The 18,355-nt window shown below is 40.1% G+C and overlaps 1 protein-coding gene across 8 annotated transcripts in view; it reads left to right on the top strand.

Moving 5' to 3' along the window:
- Window positions 1–18,355, top strand: part of PTPRD (protein tyrosine phosphatase receptor type D) — a 302,382-nt gene that overhangs the window by 59,635 nt on the left and 224,392 nt on the right. For all 8 annotated transcript variants that reach the window (XM_069961955.1, XM_069961952.1, XM_069961957.1 and 5 more), the window contains exon 2: window positions 12,117–12,285. In XM_069961955.1, the coding sequence (XP_069818056.1) occupies window positions 12,201–12,285 (85 nt within the window). In that variant the 5' untranslated portion in view covers window positions 12,117–12,200. The remainder of the gene's footprint in view (window positions 1–12,116; window positions 12,286–18,355) is intronic.

Here is an 18,355-nt window from a genome sequence, read left to right as displayed (position 1 = left end):
CAGGTAGGATCAGGAATGGGAGAGGGAGTGACAAGACATTACAACCCTCAGAAGATTAGGAGGTTGGAAAAGCCTCTTTATGACACCTTTCACTAGAGAATGAAAGCATATCTCTACCTTCTGGGAGCACAGACAGATATCTGAAAGGTACCATGTGTCTCCTTGACATCTAACAGTGTCAGCAGTTTGGAATATGACTTACAGTTGACAGATTCTATTTAACCTTAACATAATGTTCATTCAAGGCTTTCATTTCCTGATGGACCACGTCTTGACCTTGTCTTGTTTGTAATGCCCATATTGCCTAGTTGGATGTATAGACAAGGGGCGTCTTCATGAAACACCCCCTTTCATTATTGGTTACACAGATGTAGGAAGGGTATTCCTATTTGTAGAAGATTGTATACTGTTATATAATAAGCCTGACATATGGATATTAAAAAATGTATCCTAGCCTGTGAAGTGTAAATTGCTTTCTCCCATGCCGCCATTTGCATACATCTTCTAGTGCTCCCACTGTGGAGGACATCCCCTTTTAGAATATTTGATATTCTACTAGATTACAGTCGCAGCTTCCTGATTTCCTGCCATTTGTTTTGATTGAAACCTGGTTTCCATGACAGTAAGCTTTCAGATTCCCAGTAGATAGCTTTTTTCTCTCTTTTCTAGATAGATTAATGAGACAAACCTTTTTATGGCTGCTTTATCTGTGACTTTTTACGCTTTGTGTTGTTAAGCATAGTCAAAACAGAATCCTCTTTGGGAAACATTTTGTCTGCAAGAGCGGATGACACATTCTGCTTGTAATGTTGTTCAGCGCCACCAGGGGTTATCGTCCTTACAAGGTTCTTGTTTAGCTGTGGAAGTGCTGAGACTGTGACTGTATTGTCTGTAAATTCTGCTATTAGCTGATATTTCCCCAAAGCCTTGTTATTGACATGTTAGCAAATGTAGACCAACGCATTCAATTAGAACTTTTTCTCCGACATGGTTTGTAAGTGTTATGGATATACCAATAGGTTTTGTTTAAATTTTTATGAACATGCCTAGCAGAGCTGAGAATGTCAGATGTAGCTAAGGTGACTGTATTTTTTAGGGGTAAACCTTTCAGTATAGATGAGTGAATTGATTTGGTCCAAATTTCACAAAAAGAAATTAAAAAAAAATTGTTAGAATCTGAACTTTGTGTGATTTATCATGCTGTTCCTGCACACTAAGCGGGTATTCACACACTCGGTAGATCATGAGCGTGAAGCTGCGGGTCGGCATCAGGAACTCCTGGCATCATGTATCAATGTGATTCCGGGAATGCGACTGTGTCAGTGAAGTCCTGCGAAGATTTAAACACTGTCAGCTCTCCTGGCATCATATCGGTTCACGGAGCCTGTAAATGCCCCCTAAGTGGTCTGAAGGTACCATACAGGAACGGGGACTTCTGCCTATACTGTGTGTGGGCAGTTGCACAGCAATAGGGGCAATTTCAATTCAGGATCCAAATCCGAAAACAAATTGTGCCAAATTGAACCCTCAATTAATTTTTCCTCTTCTCTAGTTAGCATTTTATAATAAATACTGGGGTAGGATGGGCTATCGGGGCATGATGGGAGATGTAGTTTTTTCATCACCTGGAGAGCCACATGTTACAGAAAATTTTTACATAACGGAAAATTCTATACCTTATGCACAAATAACCAAAGTGAAAGAAAGTAGCATATATATGTATGTGTGTTAACTTAGCTGGAGGGAGTTTGTAGGGGATTGTATAGTAGTGGTTAGTAGGTCTCTTTGGTAAAAGGGGGCCATGTATTGAGATACAGAATGGGCTGCCTCTATTGTGTGTGCGAATATCCTGCCGTGCATAATAGAGCAAAAGGCACAATAGAGCGTATGCCTTCTACACAGTGAATAGAGGTAATCTAGCGAAATAGGACACGTCTTGTAAATGTATTTATTTATTTATTCATTCACTTTCTTCTTGACAAAAACAGGGCTGTTTAGAGCTGAATAAAGGCGGCATTCTGTAGTATATGGATCAGAACCGGCCTTGTTAGGAGTTGGATGGAGCGACTTGTAAACTGTGTAAAGGGTAGCAATTTTTTAATCTGCTCAACCTTTTACTTCCTCTGTGAATTCAAGACATTTGTCCTCAGGGTTAACTGGAGCTCCAGGAGTGGGAGAAAGTGTTTTTAATTTCAAGGGTCAGGAGCTGGAAGAAAAACTATAAATATTTCCTTCCTAAGCAGTCATCATGCCGGAGCAGGCTATTAATTTACAGGAGGCTTTCCATTGATGGAGCTCATTCAGCTGTCCAGATGATGGGTGAGCTGGTACTGCTGTCCTGACTTCCACGCAGGCACACTATTTGGTGCTGTTATTTACCTAGGATTTGTTCAGGGGAAGGATGCTTGGCTGCATTAAATGAGAAGAATGCGGGAGGAAGGTGGGATTCTTGTCTGACTGAGCAGCGAAGAGTTAAAGAGAAGGGCCCTGGGAGAATGCAGAAATATAAGCCTCATCGCCAAATGAATTTATATTGTATGAGTCAAAGACTTTCTCTGTTTTGTGGTCTAGATCCCTAGTTGCAGTTATGTCTGTTAAGAGGCATCACAATGAATTATGCACAAGATTGCCTGAATACCTAATTCTGTCTGGATCTGGAAGCATCATACATTACAGCTTTAGCTGTGCTTTATGGTGCATTTCCACAGGTTTTTTCTTCCCCACGCTTTTACTATGTAAAATACAGGGATATTTTTAACACGTAGAGAAGTCCATAGTCTTCTAGAATACAGCCGTTTTGTGCTTCCAGGATTTTTTTTTTCTGGCCTAGACTGGCATGATGTTGCATCTTTTATATTCCTATGTTTTATAAGCGCTTCTTCTAAATCCAGTCTTCTGATGTTTGATTTGACTCTTGAAGCTTGTCATACACATCTTCAAATTACTGGCAAAACATTGGGTCTTCAAGCTTACATCAGTCTTCCCAATAACACACGTGTTGCCAATGCAAACTAAAGCACTTAGCACTGGTTCTCTTATGGGGGGGGAGGGGTTAAGGGAGATGAGGCACCAAAACAGGACAACAAAGAGTTAATTTACAGCTGCATCACCAGGCTATCTCCTTTGAAGTCAGCACTGACCTCTCTGACCTCTGAATATTGGCAGGTCCCGCTGTGTAATCCTTTGTTCTCTGCTCTCTGCTGGAGTTTAATTTCCCTCCTTTCTCCTACCCCCTCCCCTCTCCATAGGTTACACAGGGCTCGACTGATGTAAAGAGTCTAGATTTCCTGATAATGAGCAGTCAATGAAAGATGCAGATAATACATATATTGGCATATTTGCTTAATAAACCCAATTACAAAGTTTCTTAAAATCACCTGTACAATTGACTTTTGAAAAAAAAAATAAATAAATAAATATGACAGTGACACTTTAATACAAAAAGTGTTTTTATTTCTCCACTTATGAGACTTCTTTCTACCTCCTCCTGGTTCTGCCAAAAGCTAAATCAGCATTTGAAACATCGAGCACTTCAGCTCCATTCCTTCAGGGATTTGTGGGCTTGCCATTGGTCAGGCCCCCTTGTCCCTTAATCTGAGGATGGGGATAGTATGTGATCTCGGGATAGCCCCTTCAACTGTCCATTCTCTCAAAATTCACTAATAAAAAACGAACTGAAAAGAATAGTGTTCAGGTTCAGGTTACATCTGCCTATTAAAGTCTATGGAAAGGGGGAGTTGAAGAAGGGAGCTGCTGCAGAGAGAAAGACTGAATAGTTTGGTAAGTATGTGTGGATCTCTGTTGCATATGGTTGACATTCTAGTAGCTAATCTTGTGTTTCTTGCTAATCTTGGGTGAGTGCTGGGTGTCGGGAATCAGAGACTGATCAGTCCATTTTGGAAAAAAGCTTTAACATGAATTCTGGGCAAAAAGGAAAGGAGTATGGGAGGCAAAAACATAGAAGTATGGACTGAAAACGACCATATATTGGAGGAATAAAGGAGAAAGAAGCATTTCTCTTTAATAATTACAAACATATATATATATATATATATATATATATATATATATATATATATATACACACACACCAAACCTATATTATATATATATATATATATATATATATATATATATATATATATATATATAAAAAGAGAGAGTACTATTTTAGTTTTTTGCCTTCTACAGGCAGATCCACTTTAAGAAGTCTTTGTGAGATCTCACTTATTTGTTGGTCTGCCCTGGCAGCATCACTCTGTGTGAAAGAACGTGAAGCTTCTAAGCACAAGCTAATGGCACTTACCCAGTTACTGGAGGAACACCTAAAGCAGACAGATTGCACCCCTCTCCTTTTTCACAAGCAATGCCAGTATTCTTCATTCATTTTTATCAGGGGCTGCAATTAATTCACTTAATAATGTTTAAAGTCTTTAGAGATGGATATGCATAGACAATGTCACTGCTCTTAAGCTAGAACAGCCATTGTGAGATAATGTTAAATGTGAAAATAGCCCTGACTAGAAATGATTGCATGCTCAAGCCCATCCAAACCCAGGAGTCTCAACATTTGATTACTAGTGGCTGAAGAACTTGGATGCATCCCTAGGGAGTCCTGGCCTATAGCTGTTTCTTAGTTTCCATGCAGCCATAGACTTACGGGTTTGGACAGACTCGAGCATGCTTCAGTTGCGCTCATCTAAGCCCTGACCCTTATGTGTAGAGAAGGTCTTGGAGTCACTGGACACATACAGTAGAAAATATATAGAAAGTATATGAAGCAGCCATGAGGTTTTGATATCCCTGATTCTGTGTTTTCCAGTAGATTTGCACTTGCAGAGGTTTATCTCCCCACGGCAGTAAACATAGAAGCACATTGTCTATTAAAGGGAACCAATCAGCCCAATTGGGCTGATATGGTTCCCAGGAGTGCTGTATAAAGCTCCTGCAGCAGCCGCGGCACGTACCAGCTGCAAGCTTTATAATGTAGAAAAAGAGTTTTGTTCTCTGTGCGTGTGACAGATAAGGGTGGGGAAGTAGTCATCTGGGCAGCTCCCCGCCGGTATCTTGTCACCGAGAGGCCAGTAACAGACCTGACAGGCAGAGTGCGGTGACTAGACACGAGCAGGGAGCCGCCCAGATGACTACTTCCCCGCCTTTGCCTGTCACGCGCCCAGAGAACAAAACTCTTTTTTTCTCCGGTATAAAGCTCCTGCTGCAGCCGGAGCTTTATACAGCACTCCTGGGAACCATATTAGCCCAATTGGGCCGATTTGTTCCCTTTAAAAGCTTACTAGGTCTAGGTCTGAAGCTACATTTTTCTTGGTGTAAACAGATAAAAATGTAACGTAAGTGCTAGTTGATATACTGCTGATACAGTATTCTATAATGTGTGGCCCATTTAAATGAGACATATAATAAATTAGCCTGGAACTCTGCAATCTAGGGATGAGATATGTTGTATGATGCTGAAAATACATAAAATTAGAAACTAAATGCTGCAATCCCTACGAGACTATTTGCTAAGTAGCTGGATGCTTTGTCATAAATCATGAGTACCTGAAGGAATACGCTGAGAAATATTGAATTTGCAAAGTACAACTAAGAAATATTAAAGCAGAAATGGAGTTACTAGAGCCCAGGATTGCTGATCACATTAAACCTGTGCTTTTTATAGGTCCTTGCCTGGTATGGTTGTGTACGTTGGCCTCATTATTTGCATGCCAGTTCTATCCCCTCATGAAATCCATTGTTGTAAATTGCAGACCCCACTCTACTCAACTGCAGCGTTTATAGGGAAACATAAAGTGCACACTCCACAATTCCAGCTCCACTGCAAAAAAAACGATTTAAATAAATGCTAGATTCTGTCATCACTAAATGTGTTGGATCATTAAAGGTTCTCTTAAGTCCTTTTCAAACAATGGCTAGCAGGGAATGGCAGGACCAAAGGGGGGAAAAAAAAAACATTGACATCTCTGTACACTGTGCATGGGGTGCTGTAGTCAGACTTCTAGCGATAGTAGGGTGAGTCTGTTTTGTTTGTTTTTCGCTCTGCCATTCAGCGGTAGATGTTCAGTTTTTAGAGGGGGCCAGAAAACATCTTAAACATTGTTACATCTCATTGACAAATAATAAAGCACCTATTATAGAATATTGTGACGTAGCGTGGTGTAGAAATGATCAGCTGTTATCACTAGTGGACTGCTAATGATAAAGGATGACACCACTCTATAAAGTCTTTATACTCTAGTAGGTTATATGGGTAAGGATTTGTTTCATGTAACACTCCATTTAGGATTTCACTTTTTTTTTTTACTTTTGACGGCCATCGTTCGGATCTAAACGATAATCGTTCGGTTGAATAGCAGTTAACGATAAAACGCCGAACGAGAAATCGTTGATCGCTTAATAAGACCTGGACCTATTTTTATCATTACTCATTCGCAAATCGTACGCATTGAATAAGACGTCGTTCGGTTGTTCGCAGTAGCAATGAACGCAATAGCGACGACAACACGACCGCAAGAACAATCATAAGTAACGGTTATCGTTCCATGTAAATGGGTGAACGATTTCAGGCCGTTCACAATAGTGGTCGTTTGAAATCGTTTATCGTTAACGATTATGCGAACGATAATCATCCTGTGGAATAGGGCCCTAACACTGCTTAGTGCTGCTATATAACGTCCTTCATGCTCCTGCTACTTTTAGGGGTGTGCTATAAAGATATAGGGGAGCAGAGTCTCCTCCTATGCTTTATATGTATTTCAAAGAAATTATATGGAGTAAATGTAAAAAGATAATATTTAATAAGCGTTGGATTTTTTTTTTATGAATCTAGAATGAGCACAATACAGAACTAATAAAAATTCTATATGTACAGTTATTTGTGCAGACTGATCTACAATAAAGCCACATTACATGTGCTGCAGAATGTATAAGCTTAGAAAATCCAGGCACCTGCTTTACAGTACCTGCACGTGATTGCTCATCACGTACCATGGCCAAAATAAAATGTTATGACTCTTTCACGTCCCCATATCATCTGGTTAATGTATTACAAAGATCATGTGGTTAGTCTGTTACAAAGATTACTTTATAAACCTTACCATAAAATCCTAGTTATTCCTTTTATTTTTTCTCATGCTTCCTGAATGTATAAGCTATGTCCTTAATATTAATGGTCATGATATGGGATGTCCAGTTATCAGCATCAACAGATGTCTATGTATTGTGTATAGTGGGGCCCTAGACTGGAATTATCAGCGTGTATTACCTGGAGAGGAATAGCAGAGAGTTTGCTAAAAACATTATTCCTTCTCATTTTGGCAAGGATTACTTTCACAAGTTATTTATTAATTAAAATAACATTATCCATGACCCGCGCATAAAGACCATTAAAACCAAATAGTAAAAATACAATTAGTCTAAAGGATTGTAAAAGACGGAATAAAACAGATGTATTTTAATAGCGTACATTCCTATTTCTAAAACATCTGTTGAATTTCTATTTCATATATTATAAGGGTGTAAGTCCTTTCCATTACACATTGGATAACATAGAGTGAGTAAGATCAGAGAACAAGTCTGGATACACATGCAGGAAATTTATGACACATCTGGTAAGGAAAAAGAGCCATATTAATGGTTCGGCCAAGATGTCTAGGAGTCCAGTGACAACATCTGAGAACTTGATCACCTCTGAGGTTTCAAGTGGGATTTGGGGTTAAAGTTATACTTAGATGGTTGTATAGCCTTTATGCCTTGGGAAAGTGAAATATAATTGAGCTATTAAAACTAAGCAGATCCTTTTACATTGTGAATATTTTTTATTAAATAATTGGGGAATTATTTGCATTTTGCCCCTATTGGAGGGTATTATAGCTCCCTTTGTGTTGATGTGTATTTTTGTTATTAATGTTGCATCATTTTACAAAAAAATTGCATTGTTTTTGAGAAGCTAAAGTAAATGAATTGATGGAAAAGTAACTTTGTTTTGAATGGGTGGTGCTTTATATACATTAAAAAATGTCAGATTGAAGAGCCTCTTAGTATACCTGCGTCAATACTCAGGTGCTATAGTGCATTTGGCTAATTGTGTTGTTTGGATAAAATGACTTGCCCCATATTTGCCCTATCATTTTTTGGACAAGTTCATCAAGGGGTCATGGCATACTTGATAGTGCCTTAACTACAATGGGGTGTGACTTAAACAGGGCAAAATATGCCATTTTTCATGCACTTTTTTGGCTTAAAAGGTAACAGAGAAAGGGTGTAAATTTAGCCAAAACAGTCTAATACCAACCTGTGAGTCACAGTTACACATCTTTTACATTATGAGATTTACTAGTCTGAGTTCATGCTGTATTAGGTAAATTCAACAGTTTCTGATAATCTCCCACTACTTTAATTGTTCCTCTGTTCATAGAGGGTTCCACCCCACTCTATATATAAAATGTATATGCTCTGGTACCTAATGTAAGGGTACTATTACACGGGCCAACTTCAGCCGAATCATTTTAGTAAACGGGCACTGATCTACTAGATTGGCGCTCATTTACTGGACCTATTAGATAGCCCGATAATCGGGCAGTAAGAGCTGCATGGACATCATTAGCAATGTCCATGCAGCCCTTGGCCAAACTCCTGACCTCTCCCCACTCCTGGTTTCTCTCCTATGCTCCGCAGCTTCCCGGTCCCGGCGGCAGCAGTGTCTGAGCGGGCTGTCAGCTGACAGGCCGCTCAGCCAATCACAGGCCGGGACCACCTGTGATTGGCTAAGCAGCCCGTCAGGCGTTGGCCACGCATCGCTATTGCACGTAGCGAAGCGCTGTAGGTGCCCGATGATTCTAGGTACAAACCTAAACCAACAATCAGCCGATGATCGTTGTCTCTATTACACGGAGCAATAATCGGACAAATGGGGCCCAAAGGCAACTAGGCTAAGGTATGCTCTCATTTAAAAAGTCGCTTGCTAAGATGTGATGAAAGAACCTCTCTTTTGCCCTGGATTGTGCAGTGCTGCAACATTTCTGCTATAATTACATGCGGGCTTTGACCAGGTCCGGGTCGCTGGCACCATTGCTTGTACTTCGAAATGCCATGCTTATTTGCTTTTTCCATATTCAACAAGACGAAAGAAGGACCTCAACCAAAGCAGCAGTGGGAAAAAAAATTCACCCAGTATTCAAATAAGTATTGTTTTTGGCTTTTGAAGCATTATACTATTATTTTCTTAAACTTTTAGTTAGCTGTAAAAGAGTAAAAGATTTTGACCTGACTTTTAAGACCTGTTTGATCATGGTATTATTTCACCCGTTGAATGGCACAAGAAAACAAAGCAACCTTTTCTCCCTCGGAGAGCACATTCTATATATCTCCATCTCTCTGATAGCATCAAAGTCATTATGTAGCAGTTGGCTCGGATACGCTTGCACAGACACAAATTGAGTCCGACAGGACTGATGTCTTATGGATGTTGCTGCTATTTGAAATGCTGGCATGAAGATGGTTATGATGATAGCAGTGAGCTGGTGCCCTCAGTGCATGGCCTACTATGATTTCTGTGGCTTTCATTCATGTCAGGGGCACCGTACATACTATGAAAGGACAAGCAGAAAGGAAGATGAAGGCCATGTGTGCTGCTGAAATATAATTTGTGCAAGATGTACCCAGTTGTCAGCTGTAGAGACTATATATATCATCTCTTTAGAATATCTCAAGTAAGTTTGGGCTTAACAGAGTTCAAAGCCAGAGACATCAGGTCTCTATGGCATAGTATTTCCTGTCCATTGATTTTATCATGTCAGTTTACATTACATAATGTTTGAACATGAATAGGAATACAGATTACATTCAATAGCTCTGAACCACGTCTGTGGGACGAATCATAGTGATCCCATTGTCATTTACCCTGTCTCATCCTTTAAACTGAAGTTTTTTTTGCTTTTCGATATTGACTCAATGCTCTATATCTCTACGTCACCTATTCATTACCAGAACATAAACTTTGTATACTAAAAACCTCCTTCTATCATATATTATAAGGCTTTGTTATAGCATGATGCTTTGGATGTTCCTAACGGAAGGTAGAATGAAGAATAGTTGCAGTGGTAAATCTATAGTCCAGTAGGGGATAAGCCTTAGAAAGTGTCAGCACTTATCATCTCGTGTTCTCTTTCGGAGGTGGTGTGGCATTTATCCCTCCAGGAAAATGGAATGGATGACAGATTTAAATACTCAAGTCTCCCAACCTAAAAGTATAACTCAGAACTTTTTTCTCGACATTTCTTTGGCAACCTGTCCATATGCATATGCAGTGAATATATTGAGCAGTGGGATGTTGCTTCTCATAGTGAGATACTATAAGGCAAAGATTTGTTCATCCATCGTTTAAGCCTAGTCATTTCCCCTCGACATTCAGTTTGTTTTATTGCTGCCTTTTCCACGTTGTATATTTAAAACAATAATGACAAATAACAGTAGATATGTTAGGGCTAAGTGCATAAAATCACAAAAGTACATCTTGGGTGGTTTAACAGAATCTAGAATGCTGTACATGGGAATAGGAATCTATAAACAGTCTATAAAGGGTTAGGATATGTTCACACTACGTAAGAAAAAAAAAAAGGCAGCCGTATTTGCTATTTAAAAAGACGTCCATTATTGCCGCATTTTAATTGACCTCAATGCAATGCATTGAAGTCATTGGAATGACGGATATCCAATGCATCCTGATTCCAGCACTGTTTTTACCTTCTTGTTACTTACTGTTCTCTGATTCCTTTTTTGCAAAACATAGTGTGAATGCTAGACTTATGCCCCTATTCCACGGGTCGTTTTAGAGGAGCAAACGAGCGCTATTAGCGCTCGTTTGCTCCTCGTTCGCCGCTCGCTGCCGCCGCTATTCAACGCGGCTGCAGCGAGCGGGTGAGTGCGGGAGGGGCGGCGGGGAGCTGCGGGGGGGCTGCTCGGAGGATCGCTGATCGTCCGGGCAGCCCATAGGATATAGCAGCTGATGCTCCTATTCAACGGAGCGACGGCAGCAGATCGCTGCTATATCAGTCGCTTGTTTTTCAACATGTTGAAAAACAAGCGACTGCAACGATCAGCCGACATGAACGATGTCGGCTGATCGTTGCACTCTATTCCACGGAACGATTATCGTCCGTAGCGGTCGATATCGTCCGCAAACGAACGATAATCGTTCTGTGGAATAGGGCCATTAGGCAATGGGAATAGTGGCTTCATCTTGACTACCCCCTCGACAGGATTCACACCCCCCCCCCCCCCCCCGCCTGTTGGTTCTAGGTTCTGTTGGAATCAGGACATGGGAAACTAAGATATTATATTATAAAAATAAATACAATTTAAAGTGTATGGCCAGTTTAACCCTTCTTATTATGGCATTTGTATGTATAGATGCATTTGTCCCATGACACTTTAACAGTCCTATAACAGTCCTATATACAGTTATTTCTGGTTTTACTTATGTAATGCACTCTTTGGTCATGTGTGTGCCACGACTGACAAGAATTCTTTATATAAAATAATGTGGTTCATTTATTTATATTTCTTTTATAGTGATTTCAGTTAAGAATATTTACTGTACCAAAATTATTGTGGCCATATATGTAGATGAAATATAGTGCCCCATCAGCTGTCTCCCAGATACCCTCTACCTGCTCTTTATGCTTTGCCATGATATGTCCGTGCCTGGTAAATCCACATTCGATAAGCTAGATATTACTTTATAAATATGTATTGAATTTTGCATGTGTTTGAACATGTGTAATACATTAACCTGGCACTACCTTTACTAAAATGACAGCTAATTATGAAGATAAATTATTCGGGTGATGATCTGACCAGGGGAGGAAACCATCTGGGATTAGGTTTACTTTGCTCTAATATGGGGAAATACATCACTAGTTCTGCCAAGCTTCTTCTTGGCATCAGAAGTGCTGGCATTAATACAAAGTGTGTAATGTGCTTCAGTTAGTATAATGTAAAAATTGAAATAGTTTTACAGTATGTTGCATGATGGGCATCAGACATTAATACGCTGAATGAATCCTAGTCTTATCTGTGTGTTTTTTCCCTTGTCTTTTCAGGCTGTGAAAATACTGCACTGAAACACTTAAAGTGGGTAGACACCCGTTGGCTTTGAGAGCTGGTGAAATCGAGCCTTCCTAAGCATGCAGGTGCCAAGCTGTCAGATGATGAACTTTGCCAGGCCAGTGCTGGTGCTTCTGTGCTTCCTACTCCATGCTGATGCTGAAAGTAAGTCGAGCGCTTTGTTCTCTTCGAGGTCCTGACCATAATGAGCAGTTTTGTTTTTGGTTGGCAGACTTTGAGGCCCTTTGAACAGACTTTTTTATGACAGAATCCTAAAAACGCTGTGGGATCCTGACTGGCTCTAGGCCACCCTCTGAAAAGCGCTATTTACGTGACTTCTTCAATATTTCTGCTGGTCTAACTGCTGAAATGTGCGCCCCATACTAAGCAATTGTATTTCACTTGTATTTCGCCACTACAAAGCAACACTGAATGCTGTACAGAACTAAACGCGGCTCAGCTTACCGGGACATTTATGCAAAGGGTCACAACCTAAAGAACGCTTGTTTTATAGGAGATGGTAATGCTGCTAGTGTTACAGTATTGTTATTCGCAGCATGCAGTTGGTCGCTTTCCAGCTGTTGGGAAACTACAACTCCCAGCATGCCTTCGGATATGTAGGGCAACAGCTGGAAAGCTATAAGTTGCAGATCACGGCTGTAGACTAAACAGTACCACACTGAGTTTAGCTGAGATCCTGCTCCTTTGTGCAGCCCAGGGCAGCTGCCTCAGCAGTTGCCCGAGAGCCATCCACACACATTAAGAGATTCTTTTGAGCACATGTTAACATATGAAGGAGAGAAAGATTATAAGATTGAGTAATGGAGGCATTTATGACAACTGCAAAGGTTTAATAGACTCAGTAAAGCAGGCACAATGTAAACAAAAGAAGCCAATCATTTTCAAGAATTATCACCTTTCTTAGTAACTTGCAGACTAATGACTGAGTAACTAGGGGTTAAATGAGAAACAAATGTGGGGCTATGGTCATGCTAAACTCCACATTTCCTGCCTGTACTTATTATGTGAACACCACAAGCTTACGCTTGTTTAGCATGGTTCACTATGAGCCTATAGACAGCTTTACAAAAGAAAGCGCCAGGGCATATATGCTGCCCCCTAGAGGGGGAAACACTGGGCAGAGTGATGCATAGATTTATGTGATATGATGCACTCATTGAGTGAGCACCATGGTGCAGAAAAACTATAGTCAGTTTGTGTAAGTGGAGACGGACAAGATGTTGGGAATCCTAGCTGGTAGTCCTCCAGCCAATCATATAACTATGCCTTATGTTATTCATGTGGAATAGAAAATAAATCTAGCCGCTTACCGAAAGCTGGACGTACACATTATTGATGATTTGATTTTTGATTAATTCTGAAGATAAATTATTTGGGTGATGATCTGACCAGGGGAGGAAACCATCTGGGATTAGATTTACTTTGCTTTAATATGGGGAAATTCATCACTAGCTCTGCCAAGCTTCTTCTTGGCATCAAAAGTGCTGGCATTAATACAAAGTGTGTAATGGGCTTCAGTTAGTATAATGAAAAAATTGGAATAGTTTTATAGTGTGCTACATGATGGGCATCAGACATTAATACGCTAAATGAATCCTAGTCTTATCTGTGTTTTTATACCAGTGCAAAAACATTGTGATCACTATCTTGGGTAGCTAGTCAGCTGCCAAAATACATTGGTGCTGCCCAGCACGCTCAGTGGTTAGATGTGTGCAGGACTCCCCAATGGGAAACTCTGGTCTCTCCAGTGTCTCCCTATTTCCTCAGGAGAAGACAGACATCCCTAACATCTCTAGTCATCATGAATGGCTCAGTAAGCCGATCATGACAATGAGGATTCTTTGGTAAAAACTTTAGTTAGGAAAGGACGACAAAATACTCTTGGGCCGCTACACGTCAGTGTGACATTGACCCACTTTGGTGTTAAATGGTTTGGTAATTAGTGTGCGGTTGAAATGAGTTTGTTGACTTAGTACATAACAGTTGTTTGAAGAGCATATAAAAGCTTCTTCTACAAAGAAATGTGAGGAAATTCACAATTGGAGGGAAAATGTCACCTCCAAAAGAAGGGACAGAGCAATGTGCCTATTCAGGATCATAAAAAAGAAAGAGTTACAGGATCCCTCTCTGACATATGTATGCAATGCATTGTAGTCACTCTTATGATTCAGGGGACCTTTGGTGAGAATAGATTTCAATTTCTGGCCATATTGTCATTTATTATAGAAAATGATAGAATGTTTTGTTTGTTATTGGTGCTAGCAATGAATAACCAGACCACCACAGCAGATCCGTGAATTAATAGCAGTGTAACCCTATGATCCGATCATCAATACTTTACAATGGCTCATAAAGCTGTAGGAGGCGAATTCCTGCTTCTAATGAAAAATTCACATGGATACTAAAAATGGGTTTCATGGCTTTAATAGAATATGCATCCTAGCCTAGACATACATCTAAAGATTGGTGAGAGTCTAGTCTCTGGCGTTTCCCTATTTACTTTGTTTCCCCCAATGAATTTGGGGGAAAAGTTAGGTGAATAATTGATGGTAAAACCTAAAGCATCGAAACATAAAAACTAGACTCAGCAGCCTATCTCTGCATGTATGACACATGATGGCTGAGGTTAGTGATGTCCTTGCAGCATTTCTATCAGGGAATGCCGGAGTGGTGGCAAATTTAGGCGTTTAGTAAAGTTTTTCACACATTCTACGCACAGTTTCTTATGTGCATCCCGAAAACAGTTCATATATACTTATAATAGTTAAACACACACTTTCGCCCAGTATTCTTCATCTAATCCTTATCTATAGAGCCTTGATGTTCTGCCTTCTAGGTTGAGGACCTGAACCGATATGGTCATGTGACTGTATCACTACAGGTCCTTCAACAGCACCTGTAAATCACAGTAAGAAAAAAGGGCAAAAGTGCAATATGCATTGCTTTCTATGTATGAAGGCGTGCAGGAATGGACATGAAATAGAATCCGTCAGCTGTAATCTACCTTTCAAACTGTTGACACTGTTAGATCAAGGAGAGACATAAAGTATCCTTTATATATCTGTCTGTGCTTTCAGAATGTAGAAAAAAATGCTTTTATTTTATAGTACAAAGAGTCAAAGAGACTTTCCTGAGCTCCTGAAGTGCAGCAAGCTGTAACATCTCCTTACTCCCCCTCCCATACCCGACTATGCTTGGCTTCCAGGTGTCAATCAAACAGGGAGGAGGGAGAGAGGAGGCATTACAGCATGCAGCAGATCAGGAGCTTGGAAAAGCCCATTTGACTCCTTGTACCAGAAAATAAAAGCATTGTTCTTAATTTTGGAAGCACAGCTGGATATATGAAAGGTACCAGGTGTCTCCTTCTCCTAACAGCTATCTTACAGTGCCAGCAGTTTGGAAAGGGAATTATAGCTGACAGATTCCCTTTAAATTACCATCCTATGCAGGCCAGTGAGAGCACCTCCCTGAGGTGAGATACTCAACAGCTTCATGTACTACGTGACCCTGCATAACCTAACCTTTACCTAAAGGAACACTGCGACATTTTACCTGTTTTCAGTTAGAACAGAGTACATGCTTATGTCTGCACAATAGCCTGTAAACACAAGGCAAAGATAAGTGAGTAGAGCTTGTTTATTACCAGGAAAGCATATGCCAGTTACGTGAGACGTGTGAAATAAATTGATTGTGCTATTTAAGTCATTTGTTCTATTTCAGATGTATTTGTCATAGCGTGTGTAACTGGGGTTCAACATCTACCATGTTGTTGGTGTTAGACATAATTTAACAGCAATAAGGAAAGGTCACCGCACTACAGCAGCTTTACAGCAAATATCCAACCACACAATATTGATATTTTTCCATAATTTGTCTGTTTGGACTGTGCTCTTAAATACACAGGTACATGTCTGATAGTAATTGATTCACTGTGTTTGGAACATGAAAGTATCCTTTTATGTTCTAACAAAGCACATTTTTGACCACTTTGATTATTGCAATATTCCGTGTTTCCACGAAAATAAGACACCCTCCTAAAATTAAACACCCCATCTACTGTACCCTATAGTCTAAAGTAAGGCATCTCCCCGCCCCTTAAAAATAAGGCACCCCCTGAAAGTAAGGTGCCACCTGAAAGTAAGGCCACCCCCCTGCCACCCCAAACTCAACTAATCCCATTGTGGACCTCCGAAACTGGCACCACAGGCAGCCTGGCCCATGGCCCTCATGTCCTCCGCACGTTCAGATGCACGCCACTGCCGCACGTCACGTCGATGACCCGCCGCACGTCACACTGCTGACCCACCACACATCACGCCACTGACCCTCCGCTAATGCGCTCTTCCGGGGAGGTCGACCGGCCTGGGGGGGAAAATAAAACATCCCCTAAAAATAAGACATTGTGCCTTTTTTTCGGGGAAACACAGTATAAATTTGTGTAACTGTTTAGTTTTCTTTTTGACTATCTGGTTGCCCTACGTGAGGCATGCAGACTATATCTACTTTTCTAGTACATACGGTGCTGAACATTAAGAGAGGTTCTCCATCCCCTATTTGCCCCTATGTGAACACCAGTGGTTTCCTAAGCTCAGCACTCCACTCCTCTATTCCACGATGAGCCATGAGAAACATCATTTCTACTCTAGAAGATTAAATATTGCCATTTACTACATGGTCAATGAATAGCTTTATTGGTTGCCAGTAATATGACATTTTTCCTGTAGGAAGTGTTCCCTTACTGGCATCTCATTGATGACTGAAGCAGATCATCAGACTTTTGGACTTCTAAAAGGCTGCTTACCTATGAGACAACCTTAATGTTTAATGTAATGTAAACGATAGCAATAGTTTGCATACGATGGTGTATATACAATATATAAATTTATAACATAAAAACTTAATTCAAACAACACCATTTCAGGATATCACATTTCCTTTATATTAAAAATAACAGTTAAGAAATAGAAACAGATGAGTAAAATAAACGTGTTTCCATGTCTGCCTTTAAACGGCAAAGATCCCTTTAAGCCTATTGACACGTACAGTATCTTTAGTTGTGATGGCATTTTAAGCTGAACTACCATCCAATATAAATCATATTTTAGATGCATCTGCATTTTAGAAATGCCAGGGAGATTTTTCAGGTTGTCACAACTAGATTCTCTGTGTCTGGTATAAAAATATTATTGAGGTACTGCAACACACCATGGCAGACCTCCAGGATCTGGAAAGCATACCCTTTCTAAGGAGTTGTTTTACCCTTTCTCTTCTGCCTTGTTTTAATAGTCTAATCTCCTTTTAGAAAACACTCCCCCAAACCTTTGTGGGAGTATTTTATGTAGCCGCATGATATATTATCCTTTATACTAGACAGATTGCATCATCAGAATGGGGGGAGGGGGTGTTCATAAAACAGGATTGGTTCCAATAAAAGTCCTAGACAGTGTGTAACAGCTGCTCGGCCTCCTAGAAGTGATGATATCTCGCCATTGCTCGAGAGCTTTAATTCTTTACAGTAAATATAGATGCATTAGGTTACTTTTTTATGGAGACGGAATGACATCACTCTTTCCACTTTCCATGATATGTATATATATATAAATAAAGAGAAACAAAGCGCCAGACTCCAAGATTTCGGCTATAGATATATACTAAGCAAGTTTAGATTTTCGGACCTTAAAATGAAAACAATATAACTTAGCTATACAAGGGATTCTTTTATGTCTGATGTGAAGATGGAATACTGTGAATCTATGTAACTTTATAATCACTTAACACATTCTATACTGACCACAGATAGCTTATACTTTAATTGTTATAAATATACTTGTCATCAAATTGGACAAAAAATACATTTGTGTATCTATAACTGTACATTTCCATAACTTTAAACTGTACAGGGATGTAAGTAGAGATGAGCGAACCTGGAGCATGCTCGAGTCCATCCGAACCCGAACTTTTGGCATTTGATTAGTGGTGGCTGCTGAAGTTGGATAAAGCCCTAAGGCTATGTGGAAAACATGTGTATAGTCATTGGCTGTATCCATGTTTTCCAGACAACCTTAGAGCTTTATCCAACTTCAGCAGCCGCCACTAATCAAATGCCGAACGTTCGGGTTCAGATGGACTCGAACCCGAACCCGGTTCGCTCATCTCTAGATGTAAGTTGTAATCTAAGGTGCTTCCATCCAGTATTTGGTGAGCAGTCCTAATA

The sequence above is a fragment of the Dendropsophus ebraccatus genome, chromosome 3, assembly GCF_027789765.1.
Source record: "Dendropsophus ebraccatus isolate aDenEbr1 chromosome 3, aDenEbr1.pat, whole genome shotgun sequence".
Taxonomy (NCBI): domain Eukaryota; kingdom Metazoa; phylum Chordata; class Amphibia; order Anura; family Hylidae; genus Dendropsophus; species Dendropsophus ebraccatus.
This window is presented reverse-complemented; position numbering and strand designations above follow the sequence as displayed.